Here is a 21,902-nt window from a genome sequence, read left to right on the forward strand (position 1 = left end):
TGTGAGTCCCAAGGGGGAAAGAAAGCAAAGCAAAAAAAAAAAAAAGCTATCAAAGGAGGAAAACGGCACAGAGCAGAATAACCAAACTCTACGTTTAAAAGGTTATTTCAGACCTAAAATGTAATTGTTTTTAGCTGTAGTAATATTTTAGACTGTGATTTAGAACCACTAAACTCATCACCTAAATAACTTTACTTTAGGTGTTCCAAATATCTGTCGGCTGTGATGCTAGTAAATTCATTGCTGTTAAAGGGCAAGTATATTTGCACTTGACTTATCTTACTCTTTATGTTTTAAAACAAATGTTGAATTAAATGTAATTACTAGTTATAATATTAGCTTAATGACTGACATGTCCATATGAAATCCATAATAAATTGACAATTTCTTCAAAGCAGACTTGTTTTAACTTTTTGCCAAGTCAAATATTACATTTGAATCAGACTAAAAGAGAAAAAGATTTAACCTCTTTATTATCAGCATTTTTCTCTGTCTTCGCTTTTCATGAGCCAGTTTCCATCTTTTGCATTACCTCTCTCAGCTCTTCAGTGTACAATTCATTTCCAGAGAAATTAGAGGGAGAAACACTTAACCTCTGTTGTCCATCCTACTCAAACCAGTTATAATTCCATTTCTGTCAGAGAACTGCTTATAACCACATGAGAGAAGCCTATTTTCTGCACCTTTTTCCATGGATGAAAGCAAGTCACTTCATAAATAGATTCAAATATTTTTCCATGAGAAAGTTTTTTTAAAGCAAACCTAACAGAAGCGCCAGTGTTTCCTTCAGAGAATCCCAAGATGTGACTCTTATTGATTTTACTGCAGTTCACAGTGAAGCACACTGGAACTTGTCATCCACATTTCTTTCTTCTACATGGGAGAGAATAAGGTCAGCGTATACAAACATTAAGCAGCTGAGTTTGGAATGTAAAATGGAGACAGAAATGTATTGCAGTTCCTTTCCTGTGGTTATGGTGAGGGTGGAGTGACATTGACACTTATCTAAATCTATTTATAAAGTAATATGTTCTCATCCAAAACAAAAGTCTATTCATCTGTCATTCTAATAATCTTTTGAGTACTGAATTGTCATAATTAGTAGCCAGATAGAGAATTAAATATTCCCATCTCATTTAGCAAGGAATTGCATTTCCCATAAACCCTTTTCCAGAAAACACAAAAGCTAACTGATTATAAAGCCTAAAGCATCTTGTTTCTGGGATGGTCTACATCCTTCTCCTCAGAGTATAATCTATGGAGCAGCACTGGCATCACCTGGGAATTTACTAGAAACGCAAAACCTCAGGTTTCGCGTCATACCTGCTGAACCAGAATCTCTATTGAAACAAAATTTCCAGATTAGTAGGGGCATTAAAATTTGAGAATAACTGCTCTAGGCTATATATATATATATATATATATATATATATATATATATAAAAGTCACTCAGTCGTGTCCAGCTATCTGCGACCCCATGGACTATAGCCTACCAGGCTCCTCTGTCCATTGGATTTTCCAGGCCTGGAGTGGGTTGCCATTTCCTCCTCCAGGGGATTTTCCTGGCCCAGGGATCGAACCCAGGTCTCCTGCATTGCAGGCAGACGCTTTACCATCTGAGCTACCAGGGAAGCCCACTCTAAGCAACAGGTTACGAAAATCAATTCCCAGTACCTCTGCATGCAGTATCACTACATGAAGATTTCTTTCTTCAGTGAGATGCAAAGCAACTTGAATCCATCTATTTCTGGGAAGGTTTAGTGAGCTTTTGTCAGACTAGATTGCTCATCAGAATCACCTGGAGAACATGTCAGAAAACAGATTTCAGGTCCTTTTCCAGATCTCTTAGTCAATGACCCACTGTTCTGGACCTCTAAAAATGACCTTAATTTTTTGAATTCAGGTTGTGGTGGGCCTAAGTTTTCACAGTCCACAAAGGAGAGCTATGAGGCCCATGATCCTTCTGGCAGGAGAGGTGTTAATGAAAGAGGGCATCTCTTGGGACCAAATTTGAGTTCAGTGTGGGAGGTGGTCCCAGGCTTTCATTTTCTATATAAAATAAACACAATGGTGTCCAGGGTTCCTTCTGAGTTACACTGGAAGCAATCGGCAAAAATGATCAAATGAATATAACTTACCAGAAGCTCTTATCATTTCATAGACCATGATAGCCTTATGTCTGCATAAACCCTAACTAGAAATTATGTGAATCATTAAAATAGGTCCTTAGCTGCACAGCTGAGGCTCTAGTAGCGGTTAGAACTGTGTTTTTAAAAATTATGAATAATAAAACAGTCCAAAGAAATTTGTCTTTACTTTGATAGATTTTCCACAAATTTTTCACATGTATCAAATATAAGAGGTAAATCAGTATATTTCTAATTCTGGTGCTTTCAGAAACATTTGTGAAAATAGAAATGCTAGGCCCACACACCAATTCCCAGAGATTCTAATTCAATAAGTGATGATTCTGTGATACTTTCGAGTTTAAAAATCACTGAGTTAAACAATTAAATGTTTGTGCTAATAAATAAGGAATGATGATATTACAACTTCATTATATTTTATTTCTTGTAGATTTACTAAGAAAGAATGTCTTCAGCATGATTTTTTTTACATCATTGAACAGTGAGCAATATTTTCTAACATAAGCATTGACTTGTATATTAATGTACTATCAATAATTTATGATTAGTTTGTATTTATTCCTATTAGCACCAGTCTTTTCTGATATATGCATTTACTGCTATAAACTTACCTGTAGGCACTGATTTTGCTGCACGTCACAAATTTTGATAAGTTGTGTTTTCATTTTCATTTTCATTTAGTTAAGTGTATTTTTTAAACTTCTCTTGAGAGTTCATCTTTGATCCATGTGTTATTTAGAAATGTGTTTTTAACACGTATTTTAGGAGTATTTTGTAATTATGGTCATCTGTTTGACTTTTTTGTGATACCTCTTTACCTAAGCAAAGTAATGGTTTAAAAATTTTAAGCTTGAGAAGAGGAAAGATTCTAAGTAACAAAAAAAAATTTTTTTTACAGGTCATATCTGAGGGGTCAACCATCTAAACCATTGGTAAGAAAACTATAATTCTGTCAATCAGCCAAATATAGAAAACAACTAAAGCATATTTTCCTCTTCTAGAGAGTAAAATATAATTGGGACGAATATGGCTGCCCATTGAGAGTTGATTTCAGAGAAAAATTTCACCCTTTGGTTCAACTGTAAGTATACTCTCACTAAAAATTTTAACTTACTTTTGAAAGTTTCAAAAAGAAGCCTAATTAATCATGTATTTAATAATAAATATTTTTGAGCACCCCAACACATGCATCACTGGGTTTTCAGTGCTAGTTATACAAAATTGGATAATCTGTGATCCATGCATGAGGGAGGTTACAGTTTAGAAGCTGAGGCATAAGTGGGTAAGAGGATTAAAACTCTTCTCAGGGATTCAGACAGAAGCTAACCCTTGCTTTATCCTCTCTAAACCTCTCCTCAACCTACAGCACCCCTCCCCATTAGGAACTACCTCCCCCTTAATGTTCTCTCCCAGAGACATGCACTCTTCAGCTCAGTTCAGTTCAGTTGCTCAGTTGTGTCTGACTATTTGCAACACCATGGACCGCAGCACGCCAGGCCTCCCTGTCCATCACTGACTCCCGGAGTTTATCCAAACTCATATCAATTGAGTTGGTGATGCCATCCAACCATCTCATCCTCTATCATCCCCTTCTCCTCTTGGCTTCAATCTTTTTTCAGCATCAGGGTCTTTTCCAATGAGTCAGCTCTTTATTAGGTGGCCAAAGTATTGGAGTTTCAGCTTCAACATCAGTCCTTCCAAAGAAAACTTCTGGACTGATCTTTAGGATGGACTGGTTGGATCTCCTTGCAACTGGTCCCTCCAAGGGACTCTCAGGAGTCTTCTCCAACACCACAGTTCAAAAGCATCAGTTCTTCGGCACTCAGCTTTCTTTATAGTCCAACTCTCACATCCGTACATGACTACTGGAAAAACCATAGCCTGGACTAGACTGACCTTTGTTGGCAAAGTAATGTCTCTGCTTTTTAATATGCTGTCTAGGTTGATCATCAGAGAAGGCAATGGCACCCCACACCAGTACTCTTGCCTGGGAAATCCCATGGACGGAGGAGCCTGGTAGGCTACAGTCCACGGGGTTGTGCTAAGAGTCGGACACGACTGAGTGACTTCACTTTCACTTTCACTTTTCACTTTCATGCATTGGAGAAGGAAATGGCAACCCACTACAGTGTTCTTGCCTGGAGAATCCCAGGGACAGAGGAACCTGGTGGGCTGCCGTCTATGGGGTCGCACAGAGTTGGACACAATTGATGCTACTTAGCAGCAGCAGCAGCAGCAGGTTGATCATAACTTTCCTTCCAAGGAGTAAGCATCTTTTAATTTTATGGCTGCAGTCACCATCTGCAGTGATTTTGAAGCCCAAAAAATAACATCAGCCACAGTTTCCACTGTTTCCCCATCTATTTGCATGAAGTGATGGGACTGGATTCCATGATCTTTGTTTTCTGGATGTTGAGCTTTAAGCCAACTTTTTCACTCTCCTCTTTCACTTTCATCAAGAGGCTCTTTAGTTCCTCTTCACTTTCTGCCATAAGGGTGGTGTCAACTGTATTATCTGAAGTTATTGATATTTCTCCTAGCAATCTTGATTCCAGCTTGTGCTTCATCCAGCCCAACATTTCTCATGATGTACACTGCATATAAGTTGAATAAGCAGGGTGACAATATACAGCCTTGACATACTCCTTTTCCTATTTGGAACCAATCTCAAGTCATCTCAAATCATCATTATTAAACACCTCTTGTTGTTCAGTCACTTAGTCATGTCCAATTCTTTGTGACCCCATGGACATATGCCATGGAAGCATGCCCCATGGAAGCATGCCAGGTTTCCCTGTCCCTCACCATCTCCCAGAGTTTGCCAAAGTTCATGTTTAATCAGTGATTAAACACCTAATTTACACCAATTACTGTGCTAGGCACTGGGAATTCAAAGATGAGTAAGACAGGATTTCTGCTCTCAAGAATTTGATAAATTAGATATGAACTGATATGCTAAATGGAACAATAGAAAGGAGTAGTATGGGTTGTTGGTACTGAAAAGAAAAGAATCCAGTTCAGCTACGGAAGGGAGAGGGGCTCTGGGAAGTGTTCCCAGGGCATTAGAGCTGAGTCACTGAGGCTTAAAGGATAATATTTAGCTGAAGGCAGGGGAGGAAAGGAGAAGTGGGGAAGGTAACAGGGAATTCCACTGAGTAAGCCTTTCAAGCAGAAGTGATAGAGGAAGAAATTTCATAGTTCAAGTGGTATAATGTTACTGGAGCACAAAATGAGTCATGATGTGTCAGGAGAAAAGGCTGAGAAACTAGCTAGGTAGCGTCCAGACCACGGAAGGCTTTCTAGCCATTCTCCTTTTCCCCCAAAACTTATTTAACCGAAGGAAAATTGCTTCACAATATTGTATTTACCTTTGCCATACATCAACATGAATCAGCCATAGGTATACATGTGTGTCCCCTCCCTCTTGAACCTCCCTCCTTAACTTCCCCTTCCCATACCTCTAGGTTGTTACAGAGCCACAGTTTGAGTTCCCTGAGTCATACAGCAAATTCTCATTGGTTATCAGTTTGACACATGGTAGCATATATGCTTCCATGTTACTCTCTCCATTCGTCCCACCCTCTCCTTCCTCCCTACTGCCCGTGTCCATAACCATCTGTTCTCTATGTCTGCATCTCGACTGTTGCCCTGTAAATAGGTTCATCAGTACCATCTTTCTAGATTCCATATACATGTGTTAATAAATGATATTTGTTTTTCTCTTTCTGACTTAGTCCACTCTGTATAATAAGCTCTAGGTTCATCCATCTTATTAGAACTGACTGAAATGCATCATTCCCTTTCATGGTTTCTAGCCATTCTTATTGTAGAGTGGCATGATTAAATATTTGCCGTCTCTGAGAGGTGTGTAGAAGGTTTCAGGGAAACAAGGCTAAGGAAGGAGACCAGGTAGTAAACTGTATTAGTAGTACAGGGAGAAAAAAAAAAAAGATTGAGACAGCAACAAAGCAAAGAAGAGGGATCACTTATGAGAAAATCAGTGATAATAATAGGCAGGACTTGATAACTGATAGATGAAAGTGATGCGGGAAAGAGAATAAGGAAGGAGAATAAGTCGAAGCTGCTATCAGTCAGAAGAGATCTTGCACAAACTTCTACGGCTATTATCTATCCGTCTTCAAGCATCTGTACCCATTAACTCTGTCTGTCTTCCTATCACCATAGATAAAGTATATGGGTATCTAAGGCCTCCATTTGTGAACTGGATCACTGCCCCCTTTCCTAATTAAGATCACTGTTTCTGAAATTTTCCCTTTTCTCTTGCATCATCGACTTTACCCTACTAGATCATCACACAAATATGCAGTTCTTCCCCTCATTGAAACCAAAACCAAACCAAAAACCCTCTCTTTGTCCCCAATACTCCTCTAGCTACTATTCTCGTTGTCATCAACTCTTCTCCTATCCTCTCCCAAATCTTTCTCAGTCAGGCTTTTACCCCCCACCCCTCCACTGACATTGCCAGCCAGTGTGGCCAGCGGCCTCCATATTGCTAACTCAATGGTCAGTTCTCAGGTCTCATCTTACTCCATCTCATTAACAAGAACTAACACGGTTGATCATTTCTTCCTACTTAAAATATCTTCCTTATTGGGATTCCAGGATGTCATATTTTCCTACTTTTCCTGTTACCTCACTGGTAGCTCTTCCTTAATTTCTTAGTTTATTATTTTCTCCATAACTTGTTTTTTTTTTTAACTTTTTACTTTGTATTGGGGTATAGCCAATTAACAAACAATGTTGTGATAGTTTCAGGTGAACAGCAAAAAGACTCAGCCATACATATACATGTATCCATCCTCCCCCAAATTCCCCTCCCATCCAAGCTGTCACATAACACTGAGCAGAGTTCCATGTGCTATACTGTAGGTCCTTGTTGGTTATCCATTTTAAATATAGCAGTGTGTACATGTCCATCTCAAATTCCCTAACTCTCCCTTTCCCCTGTCTTTTTACCCAGCAACCATAAGTTCATTCTCTAAGTCTGTGAGTCTCTATGTTTTGTAAGTTCATTTGTATCATTTCTTTTTAGATTCCTATATAAGGGATGCCATACAATATTTCTCCTTCTCTGTCCGACTTACTTCACTTAGTATGACACTCTCTAGGTCCATCCATGTTGCTGCAAATGGCATTATTTCATTCTTTTTAACAGCTGAGTAATATCCCATTGCATATATGTACTGTACACATCTTTTTTTTTTTTTTTTATCTATTACTCTATTGAAGGACATTTAGGTTGCTTCCATGTCCTGGCTATTGCAAACAGTGCTGCAATGAATATTGGGTTGCAGGTGTACTTTCAGAACATGATTTTCCCCAGATATATGCTCAGGAGTGGAATTGCAGGGTCATATGGTAGCTCTGTTTTTAGTTTTTTAGGGACTCTCCATACTGTTCTCCACAGTGACTGTATCAATTTACATTCCCACCAACAGTGTAGGAAGGTTCCCTTCTCTCCACACTGTCTCCAGCATTTATTGTTTGTAGATATTTTGAGGACTGCCATTCTGAACTGTGTGAGGGAGTACCTCATTGTAGTTTTTATTTGTATTTCTCTAATAATTAGCAGTGTTGAGCATCTTTTCATGTGCGTCTTGTCCATTTGCATGTCTGTCTTCTTTGGAGAATTGTCTTTAGATCTTCCACTCATTTTTTAATTGTTTTTTTTTAACATTGAGCTACATGGACTATGTATATTTTGGAGAGTAATCCCTCTTTGGTAACTTAATTTGCAAATTTCATTTTCTTCCTTTCTGTGGATTATCTTTTCATTTTGTCTGTGGTTTTTTTTGCTGTGCAAAAGCTTTTAAGTTTAATTAGGCCCCATTTGTTTATTTTTACTTCCATTACTCTAGGAATTGGACCAAAAAAAGAGATCTTTGCTGTGATTTATGTCAGAAAATATTCTCCTTATGTTTTCCTTTAACAGTGTTATAGTATCTGGTCTTATGTTTAGGTCTATAATATATCCTGAGTTTATTTTTGTGAAGGGTGTTAGAGAATGTTCTGATTTCATTATTTTACAAGTAGCTGTCTAGTTTTCTCAGCACTACTTGTTGAAGAGATGGTCTCTTCTCTCTTGTATACTCTTGCCTTTGTCATAGATTAATTAACCATAGGGTGAGTGGTTTATTTCTGAGATTTCTATCCTGTTCCTTTGATCTATATTTCTGTTTTTGTGTCAGTATCATACTGTCTTTATTACTGTAGCTTTGTAGTATAGTCTGAAGTCAGGGAGTCTGATTCCTCCAGCTGTGTTCTTCTTTCTCAAGATTGCTTTGGCTATTCAGGGGCTTTTGTATTTCCATACAAATTGTAAAAATTTTTGCTCTGATTCTGTAAAAAATACTATCAGTAACTTGATAGATATTATATTGAATCTGCAGATTACCTTGGGTAGTATAGTCATTTTGACTACATTGATTATTCCAGTATTGAACATGATATTGCTCTCCATCTGTTTGTGTCATCTTTGATTTCTTTCACCAGTATCTTATAGTTTTCAGAGGTCTTTTGCCTCCTTCAGTTCAGTTCAGTTCAGTTGCTCAGTTGTGTCCGACTCTTTGCGAACCCATGAATCACAGCACGCCAGGCCTCCCTGTCCATCACCAACTCCCAGAGTTCACTCAAACTCATGTCCGTCGAGGTGGGTTTATTCCTAGGTACTTTATTCTTTTTGATGCAATGGCAATTTTTGAAAATCTGTACTAAATGACATCATAAAGTAAAAAAGACAAGTGGTTGAAATGTTTGTTTTTTATGTCTTTAAGTATAGATTTTTAAGAATTGTGGTAAAATATGGCAAAGATTTGGATGAATACCTTACATAGTTAGACAACAGAATGCCAAATAGCGGTTAAAATGAATGAGCTATGATGCTTGTAAGAGGGAATCAAATGATCAGCCATGAATTCCAGGTTGGGTAGGGAAGGAAGAGAGATCAGGAGGGACCCACTGATGAGGAAAACAGATCAAGAGACTGGAAATTTCTGTGGATTTATCTCAAAACCTAATATCGAGTGGAAAACAAGTCACCAAAAGATACTTACAGTATAATATCATGTAGGTACATTTTCATACCCATAAATCAATAATATACATGATTTATGGACACATTTATATATAAGTAAAGTATACAACCTGGATGGAAATGATAAATAATAATTTTCACATTATTCTTCGTATATTTAAAATACCTAATTAAAATAAAATAAGTGCCTACGACTTAAGCGACTTAGCAGCAGCAGAAGCAGCAAGCGCCTAAGCTATAGGAGCAAGGTCTATGAAGAAAGCTAGGGAAGTAGGATCAAAGGTCCAGGTGGTTCAAAGGATAATCCATTCTTTGAGACTGGGGGTGCATGTGTGCTCAGTTGCTCAGTCATGTCCAACTCTTTGCGACCCTATGGACTGTAGCCCACCAGCTTCCTCTGCCCATGGAATTTTCCAGGCAAGAATGCTGGAGCAAGTTGCCATTTCCTCCTCCAGGGGATCCTTACAACCCAGGGATTGAAACTGAGTCTTGCGTCTCCTGTATTGGCAGCCACAGTCTTCACTGTTATGCCATCTGGGAAGCCCCTGAGATTCAGAGGGAAGAAGTAAAAATGACTAGTTTGGAGATAGGAATGTAGAAGTTAAGAGAGGTCATGTCTGATAACCTCAATTTACTTACACGAAGTAGAAAGGAGGGTCATCTGTAAACTGAGAGAAGGGAGGGGTTGAGGAGGGGACTTCAGGAGAATATCAAAGGTCACTGAGGGTAAAATGAAAAGGAGCTGGCTAAGGGCCTGTAAGAAGATTACTGGACAACAGCAAAGGTGCAGTTGAGGTAAGATACCATGAGTGGGTCCAATCCTCACACATGCTGAACTTCCCAAGTATCACATACATAGCTGAATGAGCTATGATGCTTGTAAGAGGGAATCAAATGATCAGCCATGAATTCCAGGTTGGGTAGGGAAGGAAGAGAGATCAGGAGGGACCCACTGATGAGGAAAACAGATCAAGAGACTGGAAATTTCTGTGGTAACATCCAAGGTTTAGGTTAGACGTTAGATGCAAGGGGGAGAATAACTGAGTGTATCGAGGGTGCTGGTGGGAGACAGCAGGTCAGATGATCAACCATGAGATTGGGCTGAGTGGGAGAGGCAGAGCAGCTGGAAAGGAACTTCTGTGCAGCAGAGAAGCAGAGGAGAATAAGGGGACTGGAAGTGTGTAAGAGGTCAAGCGCAGGTGAGGATGTGAAAGATGGAAGAGGTTGGGGTCAGAAAGTGGCCTTTTAGAGTAGCACTACTTTGGACTATTGCAGCAGTACTTTTCTCTAGGAGTAACCTTTTGTATCTCTGCAACAAGGAATCACTTGATAAAGCATGTTGACTCCAGTTCTCCTAAGATAATTAACCAAATAGTTGAGGTTAAGTACAGTGGGATGGGCTTCCCAGGTGGCTCAGTGGTAAAGAATCCATCTGCCAATTCAGGAGACCTGAGTTCAATCCCTGGGTGGGGAAGATCCCCTGGAGAAGGAAATGGCAAACCACTCCAGTATTCTTGACTGGGAAATGCCACAGACAGAGGAGCCTAGCAGGCTACAGTCCATGGGGCAGCAAAAGAGTCGGACACAACTTAGTGACTAAACAACTACAGAGGGACAGTCAGATCAATAAGCCTCCGTGTCCAGTTGGATTATAGCAACACATAGTTAATAACCCAGTATTCAATTAGGTATTTACCAGAAGCAAATGTGGGTGCTAATTAAGCCTTGAAATAGGGGCGGTCACTAGGGAATTAGCATGTGGTCTAGGTCTCTAGATTATGACATAAATGCCTTACCTTTGTAGAAAACAGCTTAGGAACAAGGTTGGGCAGAATTATACAGATAAAATAACAGATTCACTATCAAATACTAACAAGAATAAAGCAAGTCTTAGAAGTATGATTCAGCTGGGAATATGTCATCCCAGCTGCCTCTTTGCTATCAATTCCCATGACAACCCATCCCAAACTAGAATTTGGTGCTACAGAAGCAACCCAGAGGGAACAGAGGGACATAATTGCTCTACTATGATGTAGGAAGTTCAAAAGCAGATATTAGGGGTGTTTTTGGAGAAGGAAATGGCAACCCACTCCAGTGTTCTTGCCTGGAGAATCCCAGGGACGGGGGAGCCTGGTGGGCTGCCCTCTATGGGGTCACACAGAGTCGGACACGACTGAAGTGACTTAGCAGCAGCAGCAGCAGCAGGGCTACTCATGGAGAAGGCAATGGCACCCCACTCCAGTGCTCTTGCCTGGAAAATCCCATGGACGGAGGAGCCTGGTGGGCTGCAGTCCATGGGGTCGCTAAGAGTCGGACACGACTGAGCGACTTCACTTTCACTTTTCACTTTCATGCATTGGAGAAGGAAATGGCAACCCACTCCAGTGTTCTTGCCTGGAGAATCCCTGGGATGGGGGAGCCTGGTGGGCCGCCGTCTATAGGGTCGCACAGAGTCAGACACGACTGAAGTGACTCAGCAGCAGCAGAGCTACTCAAGATTTATTTAATCAGATATGGTAAGACACACAGACATGGAAATGACTGTCATGAAGGAAGAAGTTTGTTATAAATAATAATCCCAAGAAACAGGAGGCACAGCACATCATATGGGACCTCATGTGGAAGCACCAGGACCTGTTAGGAGAAAGGGGAAAAACAGAGGCAAGAGTTTTCACTGTGTTTTCTGTAGGAAGGAATGGAAGAGACAGGGTAAGCAGGCTCAGACTGGCTATTTTGAGTAATTTCAGTGGGCTCTGGGCATAAGTACTGTCTAGTTGTCTAGTACCTCGTCTTGGGGTGATTAAAGCAGGTGGATGGAGAGTGGGCCAGTGTGACAACTCATAAAGGAGGTGGGTTCTGGGTGGGCTACAGACTATGGGGCTGCCAGAGTTGGACATCTATGGAAGGATAGTCAGATCTGAGATCAGTAAGCCTCAGTGTCCAGTGTTCTGGGTTGGTTGATTTGCGTATGAAAGGCATTCCTGGTTTACCATCTCTCGGAATTAACCCTGGCAAGGGCAGCCCCTCCAAGGTAAGCAAGTCCCCAGATATTAAGCACCACTTTTCAGAAAGTAAAAGACATGATTAATATAATGAGCTATCTGGAGTGACCACACAGGATTGTAAATGTATGTCTAATGGATCAATAGAGACCTCCTTCCTTCCCAATTCCAAAAGTGGAACGGCCATAGTGGAGAAGTTACAAATTGTAGGGAAGAGTTACAAAATGTAGTAACATTCATGAGTCTCTCAGGTTTAATTAGTATTATATCTCACATTAACAAACTTTAATGAAAATAAGTCATGCTTACACGGACAAGTATTTTTGCCTGGTATTCTCAATGAAATGAATAGAACATCAAAGCATGGGTTATGCAATTCATTGTTATTGCCACTAGATGACACTGTAGCTTCTTGCTTTTCATGAGTGTCAACCGATGCCTGATCAAGAGTTAAGATCTTTTTTATTTAAATCATATATATATATTTTTTGGTAGAAATGTAAGCATTTTTAATTGTACAAAGGCAAACATTAAAAAAGATAATATTCGTGATTAAAATTGAATAGCAAAGGAATGGTGGGGGTGGAGGAACAGGAAATATGATTTTATGATTTTTTATTGTTCTTGGGCTTCCCTGATAGCTCAGTAGATAAAGAATCCACCTGCAATGCAGGAGACTCCGATTCAATTCCTGGGTCGGGAATATCCGCTGGAGAAGGGATAGACTACCCACTCCAGTATTCTTGAGCTTCCCTTGTAACTCAACTGATAAAGAATCTGCCTGCAATGCGGGAGACCTGGATTCAGTCCCTGGGTTGGGAAGATCCCCTGGTGAAGGGAAAGGCTACCCACTCTAGTATTCCGGCCTGCATACTTGCAAAGAGTCAGATACCACTGAGCAACTTGCACTTTCACTCACCTCATCAATATATGGTTGCAACTGTTTTAAAAGGTAAAAAATTTCTGCTTCGTTACTATTAGTTTTATTTTGAGAGCTGAAGGAAGCCTACACAGTAGGTACTTTATAGATAAGAAAATTGAGGCTTCAAGAGTTTAAGTAATTTCTGCAGGGTCACAAAGCCTAGTGATAAAGACAGGATTTAACCCTAAGCACATCTATTTTAAAATCTGGAGCTCTTAACTCTTCTACGCTAAACTGTTATTTTGTGTTTCAGATACAATGACAGTGGTTATGTTGAAGATGTTGAAGTAAATTTCATAGTGTGGGAAATACATGGCAGGGATGACTATAGCTTTAATAATACTATGAAGAAGGTATGACATTTTTGGATTTAAATAGAATTTAGCATGCAATTAGACGTCTATTTTAAATCGATGTATAAGTTATCTAAGGAAAACAGAACCAGTCAGCTGTAGGCAGCGGGAAAAAATACTACCTCTGTGTTAAATTCTATGACTACTATAATTCATTTATGAAAAAAGAAATCACTGTCACATAGAACAAAAGGGGTCAGAAAAGGTAATGTTTATAGTAGGATGATGCAATTATTACTATTTTATTTTCTTTCCACATTGTATTTAATGCTTGATTATTTATGGGTCTGGCTTTGGCTTTCAGCCAATCATCATATTCATGCTAAATCAAATGGATACACTGTAGGCTTCATCTCGCTTGATTTTTTTTGCAGCACTTGACCCACTGACCTTGGCTTCACTGTCCCCACTCTCTCCTCTTCTGGCCTTCCTTCATCTCAGTGACTGGTCAGTCAGCCTCCACAGTGAATCCCTGTTATTCTGCCTGTTCACTTTGCAGGCCACAGCAGAAAGGCCTTACTACTAAGATCAGCACACTTCACTCCCATCCCCCTTGTGTGGGGCTTTCTGTCCTGGAGGGCCTCCCATCATGACGGAGATGTCAGAGATGTCAAACAAAACCAGGATGACTCCTTCCAAATTAACTTTCTCATCTATCAGAGACCTTCATTCTCCAAGAAATAGAACCTGCCCAGGTGGCAACCAAGAGACAAGAGTTCCACCGGCTACCCCCTCCACATTACTATAATTATTTGGGCAAAGAAATCCATCCCATCATACATTCCTCCCATACTTGTTCAGGGTCCAATATGTAAGGTTTGGGGGCCTATTTCCTCCCCACAGTCTCACCCCTATACTAGTCTATCCTTCCTAAACCTTGGCTAAGTTTTCCATTACTCTTCACCACCTCAAACCTTTCTAACATACCGTAAGATTAAAAACCCTAGATCCATCTTCAACAAACATTCCTCAGAGAATACAATTATCCCCAAACCAAGGCTACTCTTTCTCTTACCCTATATACTTAAGGAATGTAGAATTTACATTCTTCCTAATTCACAGTATCATTTCCAGATCATTATCTCCTCCCCTAAGTAAAACACAATTCAATGCTTCTGTCATCCAGTTGTTATCTACCCCATCCCTACTTGCTGACATATACTTGGTTACTTGATTATTTCTCCCTTGTCCTGAAAACGATTACAATTCTACCAGCCACCATGTAGGGTTATTGCTGGAAAGAAGCTAGCTTTCTAAACAGAGACTACATTTCCCAGCCTCATTTGCCACTAAGTGGGGTCATGAGACTGATTCTTATCACTGGAATATGAGCAGAAGTTATATGTGTCCAGGACAAAGTGCTCAAGAACTTCACATGAACCTCCATGCTTCCCATCTTCCTTCACATGTCAATATACTACAGTGACAATCAAAGATGAGAACTGGATGAAAGAGACAGGGAACTTTAAGAAGCCACTAGATTTTAAAAGTCTGAGTTTTTAATTCACTTCTTTGAGGAGAATTACCCATAGGAGTCACTGCCAGGAACATCTGCATTGGACTATGTGTGATCAAGAATTAAACATTTCATGTATAAAACCCCTGAGAACTGGGGTTACTATTGAAGCAAAGCAGACTAATATAGCTCCCCCTATTAAAATTACATTTCAGTGCAAATATTTAATTAATATTAAATAAATATTTATTTAATAAATAATTAATTAAATATTTTAATTAATATTAAAATTACATGTCAATGAAAATATTTCCATCTCTGACCTCAACCCTCAACCCTGTAGCTCTCATTCCCACTACTCCTTTGCCTCTCACTTTTTCTTACACACCCTAGATAGCCACTGTATTGAACCTTCTACTTTCTTCCTCTCTGCTGCTGCTGCTAAGTCACTTCAGTCGTGTTCTCCTATTTTTCTTCTCTTCATTTCCTATCTAACTAGAGTTCCATGGTTCCGTCCTCCAGCTACTGTCTTGCCAATGACTATATGTCACCTTCCTCAGTATTATTCTCGTTTAGTGTTATAGCAAATTTAAACATCTATCTTTCTGCCTTATCCGTGCCTGATTCTGAGCTGCTGATCAGTTCTACAAAAAAGAAATTAAAACGGGATAACTGAAATTAGGAACTTAACTGTTGGGAGTGATGACTGAAAATAGAATTAGTCATCTAGAGGAGAGATCAGAGGGAAATATCCAGAATTACACACAGAGAGATAAACTGATTTCAAATATAGGAAAAAACATAAAGGAGATCTTCAATGCTAAGCTCTAAGAACTGGAATCCTAAAAAAAAAAAAAAAAGTGTTGCTCAGAAGCAATATTTTCCAAAACTGATGAAAGACATCAAAGCATAGAAAAAGTAATCTGTGTCTAGAAACACCACAGTAAAATTTCTAAAATCAAAAGCAAAGGGAAAAATCTTTAAAGCAGAGCAAAAAAGATAATTTGCCTTCAAAAAAATAACTGTAAGGTTTAAAGCTAATTTTTCAATAACAACAATAAAAGCCAGAAGTCTTTGAGCAAAAATATTTTAAGCTACTGAAAGAAAATAATTTCAAACCTAAAATTCTGAATACAATTTTTAAAACATGAAACTGAACAACAGATAAGTCTTTAAAAATACATGAAATTAAAAGAGGAAAGAAATTTAAGTAAAAAAGAAATGAAGAATGAAATAAAAATGATTTGAGAGAAAGTGACAAATATTGAGGATAGGCAAAGAAGATTCGATCAATGGATAAATGGAATTCCTGGAAAAGAGAATCAAAGCAAAGGAACAAAACCAATACTAATAATTCAACAAAAGATCTCCCCACCCAAGAAAAAATATTTGAAGCTTCTTATTGAAAGAGCATACCATATAACTGAGAATAGCAAATCAGAATAGCCAACCTATGTGTGCTTTATAAACACTCTTCCAGAGTATTGAGGTGGGAGGAAGCACTTTCAACTCATTTTGTAAATCCAGGAGGACTTGATGAGGGCCTTAAAAGAAGAGAATTATGAGCTAATCTCATTCATGACCATAGATACAAATCACCTGAACAAAATACTAGCATATCAAATACAGCAACTTATTAAAAAATAATGCCGTTTTCTTTATTTCATAAATTAAAACGAGGATATCACTTGGCAGTCAAAGTAATCTAGTATATTAACAGAATAAAAAAAACAGTTATTACAACAGTTGATGAAAAGTCATTTGATTAAAAATTTATTGACTTCCATGGTGGCAAGGAGTCTACCCGCTAATGCAGGTGACATGGGTTTTTGATCCCTGATCTGGGAGAATCCCATATACCACAGAGCAACTAAGCCCGTGAGCCACAACTATTGAGCCTGTACTCTAGAGCCCAGGAGTCGCAACTACTGAGGCCACATGCCACAACTACTGAAGCCCATGCACCCTAGAGCCCATGCTCTGCAACAAGAGAAGCCTCTGCAAACAGAAGCCTGTGCACTGCAACTAGTGAGTAGCCCCACTTGCCACAACTAGAGAAAAGACCATGCAGCAATAAAGACCCAGCATGGCCAAAAAAACTTTTAATAAAATTTATAAAAAATGTATCATCCATATATAACACTACTTTAAAAATAAATCTTATAAAATTATAAATAAATGGTACTTCTTTAACCTAATAAAATGTGGATACAAAAAACCCTGTAGAAAACATCATGCTGCTGTGCTTAGTCGTGCTCAGTCGTGTCCGACTGTTTGCAACCCCATGGACTATAGCCCACCATGTTCCTCCATCCATGCGGATTCTCCAGGCAAGAATTCTTGAGTGGGTTGCCATGCCCTCCTCTAGGGGATCTTCCCAACCCAGGGATTGAACCCAGGTCTCCTGCATTGCAGGTGGATTCTTTACTGTCTGAGCCACCAGGGAAGTCCAAGAATGCTGGAGTGGGTACCCTAGCCCTTCTCTAGGGAAACTTCCTGACCCAGGAATTGAACCGGGGTCTCCTGCATTGTAGGCAGATTCTTGACCAGCTGAGCTACCTGGGAAGCCCACAAAACATCATACTTAATGGTAAAAATGTGAAAGCCTTCCCTCTGAAATAAGGAATGAAACAAGGAGGCCTGTTCAACCATTTCTATACAACATTGTTCCAGATGTTTATCATAAGGTAAAAAATAAGCAATAAAAATGAACTTATAAGGGTTGGAAAGGAAGAAATAAAACTATCATATTCACAGATAACATGATTGTTCATCTGAAACAATTAAAATTAATAACTGAGTTTAAGAAGTTGTCTCTGTACAAGATCAATATACAAAAGTCCATTGTTTTTCTATATATCAGCAAACATTTAAATAATTAAAAATTAGATGTATAATTTCCAATGGCACTAATTAAATACTTAGAAATAAATTTACATGCAAAACATATATATACATATAAAATCTATATGTATATATAAAATCTTTTGACAGAGCGGTTGTTTGAATGAAGCTCAAACATGGAATTCAATGATTAAGCTTAACAAGCACCTCCCATTAGAAGAAGTCTGGGGACCTGAGGTAAGAAAAACATTACCTTGTGAATTATTTATTTACAGTAACTAACTTGGCATTTTAGTATTTATAAGTGCTTAAAGAAAATACTTTGGGTTTAAGTTTGATTTTGTAAATCAAATCCAGTTTTTCTGTTCTATTCTAAAATGTTTCATCTTAATTCTGTTTGATCTTCTGTTGCTCTGCATTACTGACAGTTTTGTTTTAATTTTCTCTTCTGAAAATCTATCTGCAGATATTAAATATCTGAAACACATGTTAAAGCACTGAGACTGAATCTTTCTAAAGAATGCCTGATATTTCAATTCTTATATAACTAAAAGATCTTTTCTGAATGCCAAGTATCAATTCTATACTGTTTTCAATTTTTTTCAATTGAATTTTCTTAAATTGCAATTATTTTATTTGGCAAATCAAATCATATCTCATGAATAACATGTGACACAGAAGGTACCTCAGCCTTTAAAGTGTAAATCCTACAATAAGAATATTATTTTTGCTTCTCCAGCAGAATCTATACATGTCCAGACAGAGATGAACATTGTGTATTTTCCTCTATATTCCCAACTCCAAACCATCCATTTTCCACCCATTACTCCCTGTCTTCCAAGTAACATGATTCTAGGAGCTTTACTCCAACAATCCTTTGAACAGTTCTTCCAACTCAACATAACCTTCAACTCACTGGTCCTACCACCCTCACCACACCCCCAGTTCTCTTTTCCCTTTTTAAGTTCCACAGTCAATAATCATATCATTTTATTAATACCCTCAATCCCTTTGCTCCCCTCTCACTTCCTTATATTTCTATAGCTAATCACATCCCTGGTTAAATTCAACTATCCACCTTAGCACCTGACTGTGGTCAGAGAAAAACAAACCCTTGCTGACTTGTTTCACTTTCATTTCATGATTAAAATGGTCCCACAATACTCCCCAGCAAATATTACTGTATTTCTTCAGCTTGTTCCTTCTCCCCCACTCACAAATAGCTATTGCAGGCTTTCTCCTCTCTCTTTAAATCTCCAGCAACTCTTTCCCCATCCTCATTCTTACATAATGAACTTGCTTCCTACTTCACCAAGAAAATTATGGTAGTTATTAAATCTGGTGCAAGACCCTTTTATCTAATTTTATATAGAGAAGCACATATTTTAAAACATGAAATATGTTGCCCTATTGTTTTTAATATTTTTGTTTGTTTTTAATATTTTGACAGCTATAATTCCTTATAACTAGTTTCCCTTGTAATGCAACCTGTGTTACATTATGCTTTTAAAAACATTATTGTGAGAGGGGCCCATAGTAGTTCATAGGCTTCACCAGATTGCCAAAGGGGTCCATATAAAAATAAAATATTTATTTGGACTTCCCTGGCGGGCTCAGATAGTAAAGCATCTGCCTACAATGCGGGAGACTTGGGTTCAATCCCTGAGTCAGGAAGATCTCCTGGAAGAGGAAATGGCAACCCACTCCAGTACTCCTGCCTGGAAAATCCCTTGGACAGAGAAGCCTGGTAGGCTACAGTCCATTGGGTCACAAAGAGTTGGACACAACTGAGCGACTTCACTTTCACAATTTTATTTGTATTTTAAAATCTATATGTGTATATTTATACACACTCACTATGAGGTTATGAACCCCTGATATAGATAAAAAAAGAAAAGGAATAAATCTTGGGTCATTTCAATATTTAGAGATGGAGTCCATGAGGAGTGGTAAAGAAGGTAAAGGGCTTCCGAGGCAGCGCTAGTGGTAAAGAACCCACCCACCAATGAAGGAGATGTAAGAGACATGGGTTCCCTCTTTTGGTCGGGAAGATCCCCTGGAGGAGGGCATGGCAGTTCACTCCAGTATTCTTGCCTGGAGAATCCCATGGACAGAGGAGCCTGGTTGGCTATAGTGCAGAGGGTTGCACAGAGTCAGACACGACAGAATCAACTTAGCACACATGCACAAGGAGGTGAAAAAGGAATAATCCAAGAAGCAAGAGAAAATCCAGGCAAATAGGATGTTCTGGACTTCCTATTAACCAAGTCTCCTCAGAAGGAGGGAGGGATCAACTGTGCTAAATTCACTACTAAAATAGGTCAACTATGATGAGGACTGAAAAAAATGATTATTTACTTCAGTAACATAGAGATAACCTTGACAGGATGAGTTTTGGTAGGATAGTGAGAGACAAAACCTTACTGAAGTGGGTTGAATTAGCAAGGAAAAAAAAAGAGTTCAGAGCAGCAAGAACAGACATCTCTGCAAAGGAGTTTTGTAGTAAAGAAGAGAAATAGTGTAGTAGCTGGAGAGCAATGGGTGAAGAAAAAATCTTCTTCTTTTAATAGTTGACAGACATAACCACATATTGACTGATGGGAATATTCCAGCAAAAGAGAAAGCTGATAATGTTTCAAATTTAATGTGTCAGAAACTGAGCTTCTGATATCCACTCTCCAAACCTACTCCTCCAATATTCTTCCCTACCTCAGTTAATAGATATCCCATCCTCCCAGTCTAGTCAGGATAAAAACCTCTGCATGTCATCTTATGGTCCACATTTGGTCCTTCAGTAAATCTTGTTGGCTTCTTCTTCAAAATGTATTCAGATTTTGTCACCACCCTATTTCAAGCCACCATCACCAACCATTTGGGATATAATCACAGCATCCTAACTGGTCTCTCTGCTTCAGCCTTGCCCACCATGAATCTATTCACAACATGGCACCAAGCATGATGCTACTAAAACATAAATCAGAACATGCCACTCTTCTGCTCAAAAATCAAGCAATGGTTCTCATATCACTTAGAGTTATGATAAAGCCAACAGGACTTGCTGTATCACATCTCCTCCCGACCCCCATCATGACTAGCTAATACCATTCTTCAGGTCTTTACTTAAAAATCAACTAGTCAATGACGATTTCCCTGGCCACTCCACTGAAAAATTTAAACATCACCCCATGACAGTTCCTATCTCCCTCCCATATTTTCTTACATGTCATTAGCATTTATAACTCCCTGATACATTACATAGTCTACTTATTTATCTTATACATTATCTGACTCCCCAACTAAGATGTAGGCTCTATAAGGGAAGGGAATTTTGTTGTTTTCACTGGCATCTGATCCATTGCAGGTGCTCAGTAAATATTTGTGAAGCCAGTTAATTAATTATAGGTCACCTACCTATTATAAGGAGTATTATTCAGCTATTTAAAAATCATAAGGAATCAAACTAGTAATGGAATCAGTTAAAAAAAAACTTACCCAACAACAACAAAAAAAACTTACACTTCTAACTTCTTACTGAAGGACATCCAAGAATCTGGGGTTAAGGATAGATGTAGGTGACACTCTGGCTTAAAATCCCACAAAGGGCACCCAGATGTTATATGATATGATAAAGTAACATATTCCTAGGAAGCAATGAGCTACCTGATAACTAACATTCAAGTAGCTCACCTCAATCAGTATGATACAGTGTCATTATTGTTTAGTTGCTCAGTCGTGTCTGACTCTTTTGTAACCCCATGGACTGTAGCCTACCAGGCTCCTCTGTCCATGGGACTTCCCAGTGGATTGCCATTTCCTTCTCCAAGGGATCTTCCCAACCCAGGGACTGAACTGGTGTTTCCTGCATTGGCAGGCAGATTCTTTACCACTGAGCCACCAGGGAAGCCCCAATACAGTACAGTACTTCTCAAATTTTAGAATTACGTAGAGGTGATGTCAGAATCACCTAGAAGACTTGCTAAAACAGATCTCCAGGTCCTACCTCCAAAGTTTCTGATTAATTAGATCTTGAGCTAAGCCCCCAAATTTGTATTTCTAACAAGTTCCCAAGTGATGCTGATCTGGGGACCACATTCTAGAAACATTGAAATAGTGGCTTATATTC

General features: G+C 38.9%; 1 protein-coding gene across 1 annotated transcript in view; it reads left to right on the top strand.

Moving 5' to 3' along the window:
* Nucleotides 1-21,902, top strand: part of CATSPERE (catsper channel auxiliary subunit epsilon) — a 144,610-nt gene that overhangs the window by 97,199 nt on the left and 25,509 nt on the right. The window contains exons 14-19 of the mRNA XM_055418841.2: nucleotides 201-253; nucleotides 2,579-2,629; nucleotides 3,047-3,080; nucleotides 3,150-3,229; nucleotides 13,380-13,479; nucleotides 17,930-18,016. Coding sequence (XP_055274816.1) covers nucleotides 201-253; nucleotides 2,579-2,629; nucleotides 3,047-3,080; nucleotides 3,150-3,229; nucleotides 13,380-13,479; nucleotides 17,930-18,016 — 405 coding nt within the window. The remainder of the gene's footprint in view (nucleotides 1-200; nucleotides 254-2,578; nucleotides 2,630-3,046; nucleotides 3,081-3,149; nucleotides 3,230-13,379; nucleotides 13,480-17,929; nucleotides 18,017-21,902) is intronic.

The sequence above is a fragment of the Moschus berezovskii genome, chromosome 17, assembly GCF_049115385.1.
Source record: "Moschus berezovskii isolate FMDL1 chromosome 17, NW_MosBer_1.0, whole genome shotgun sequence".
NCBI classification, from domain to species: domain Eukaryota; kingdom Metazoa; phylum Chordata; class Mammalia; order Artiodactyla; family Moschidae; genus Moschus; species Moschus berezovskii.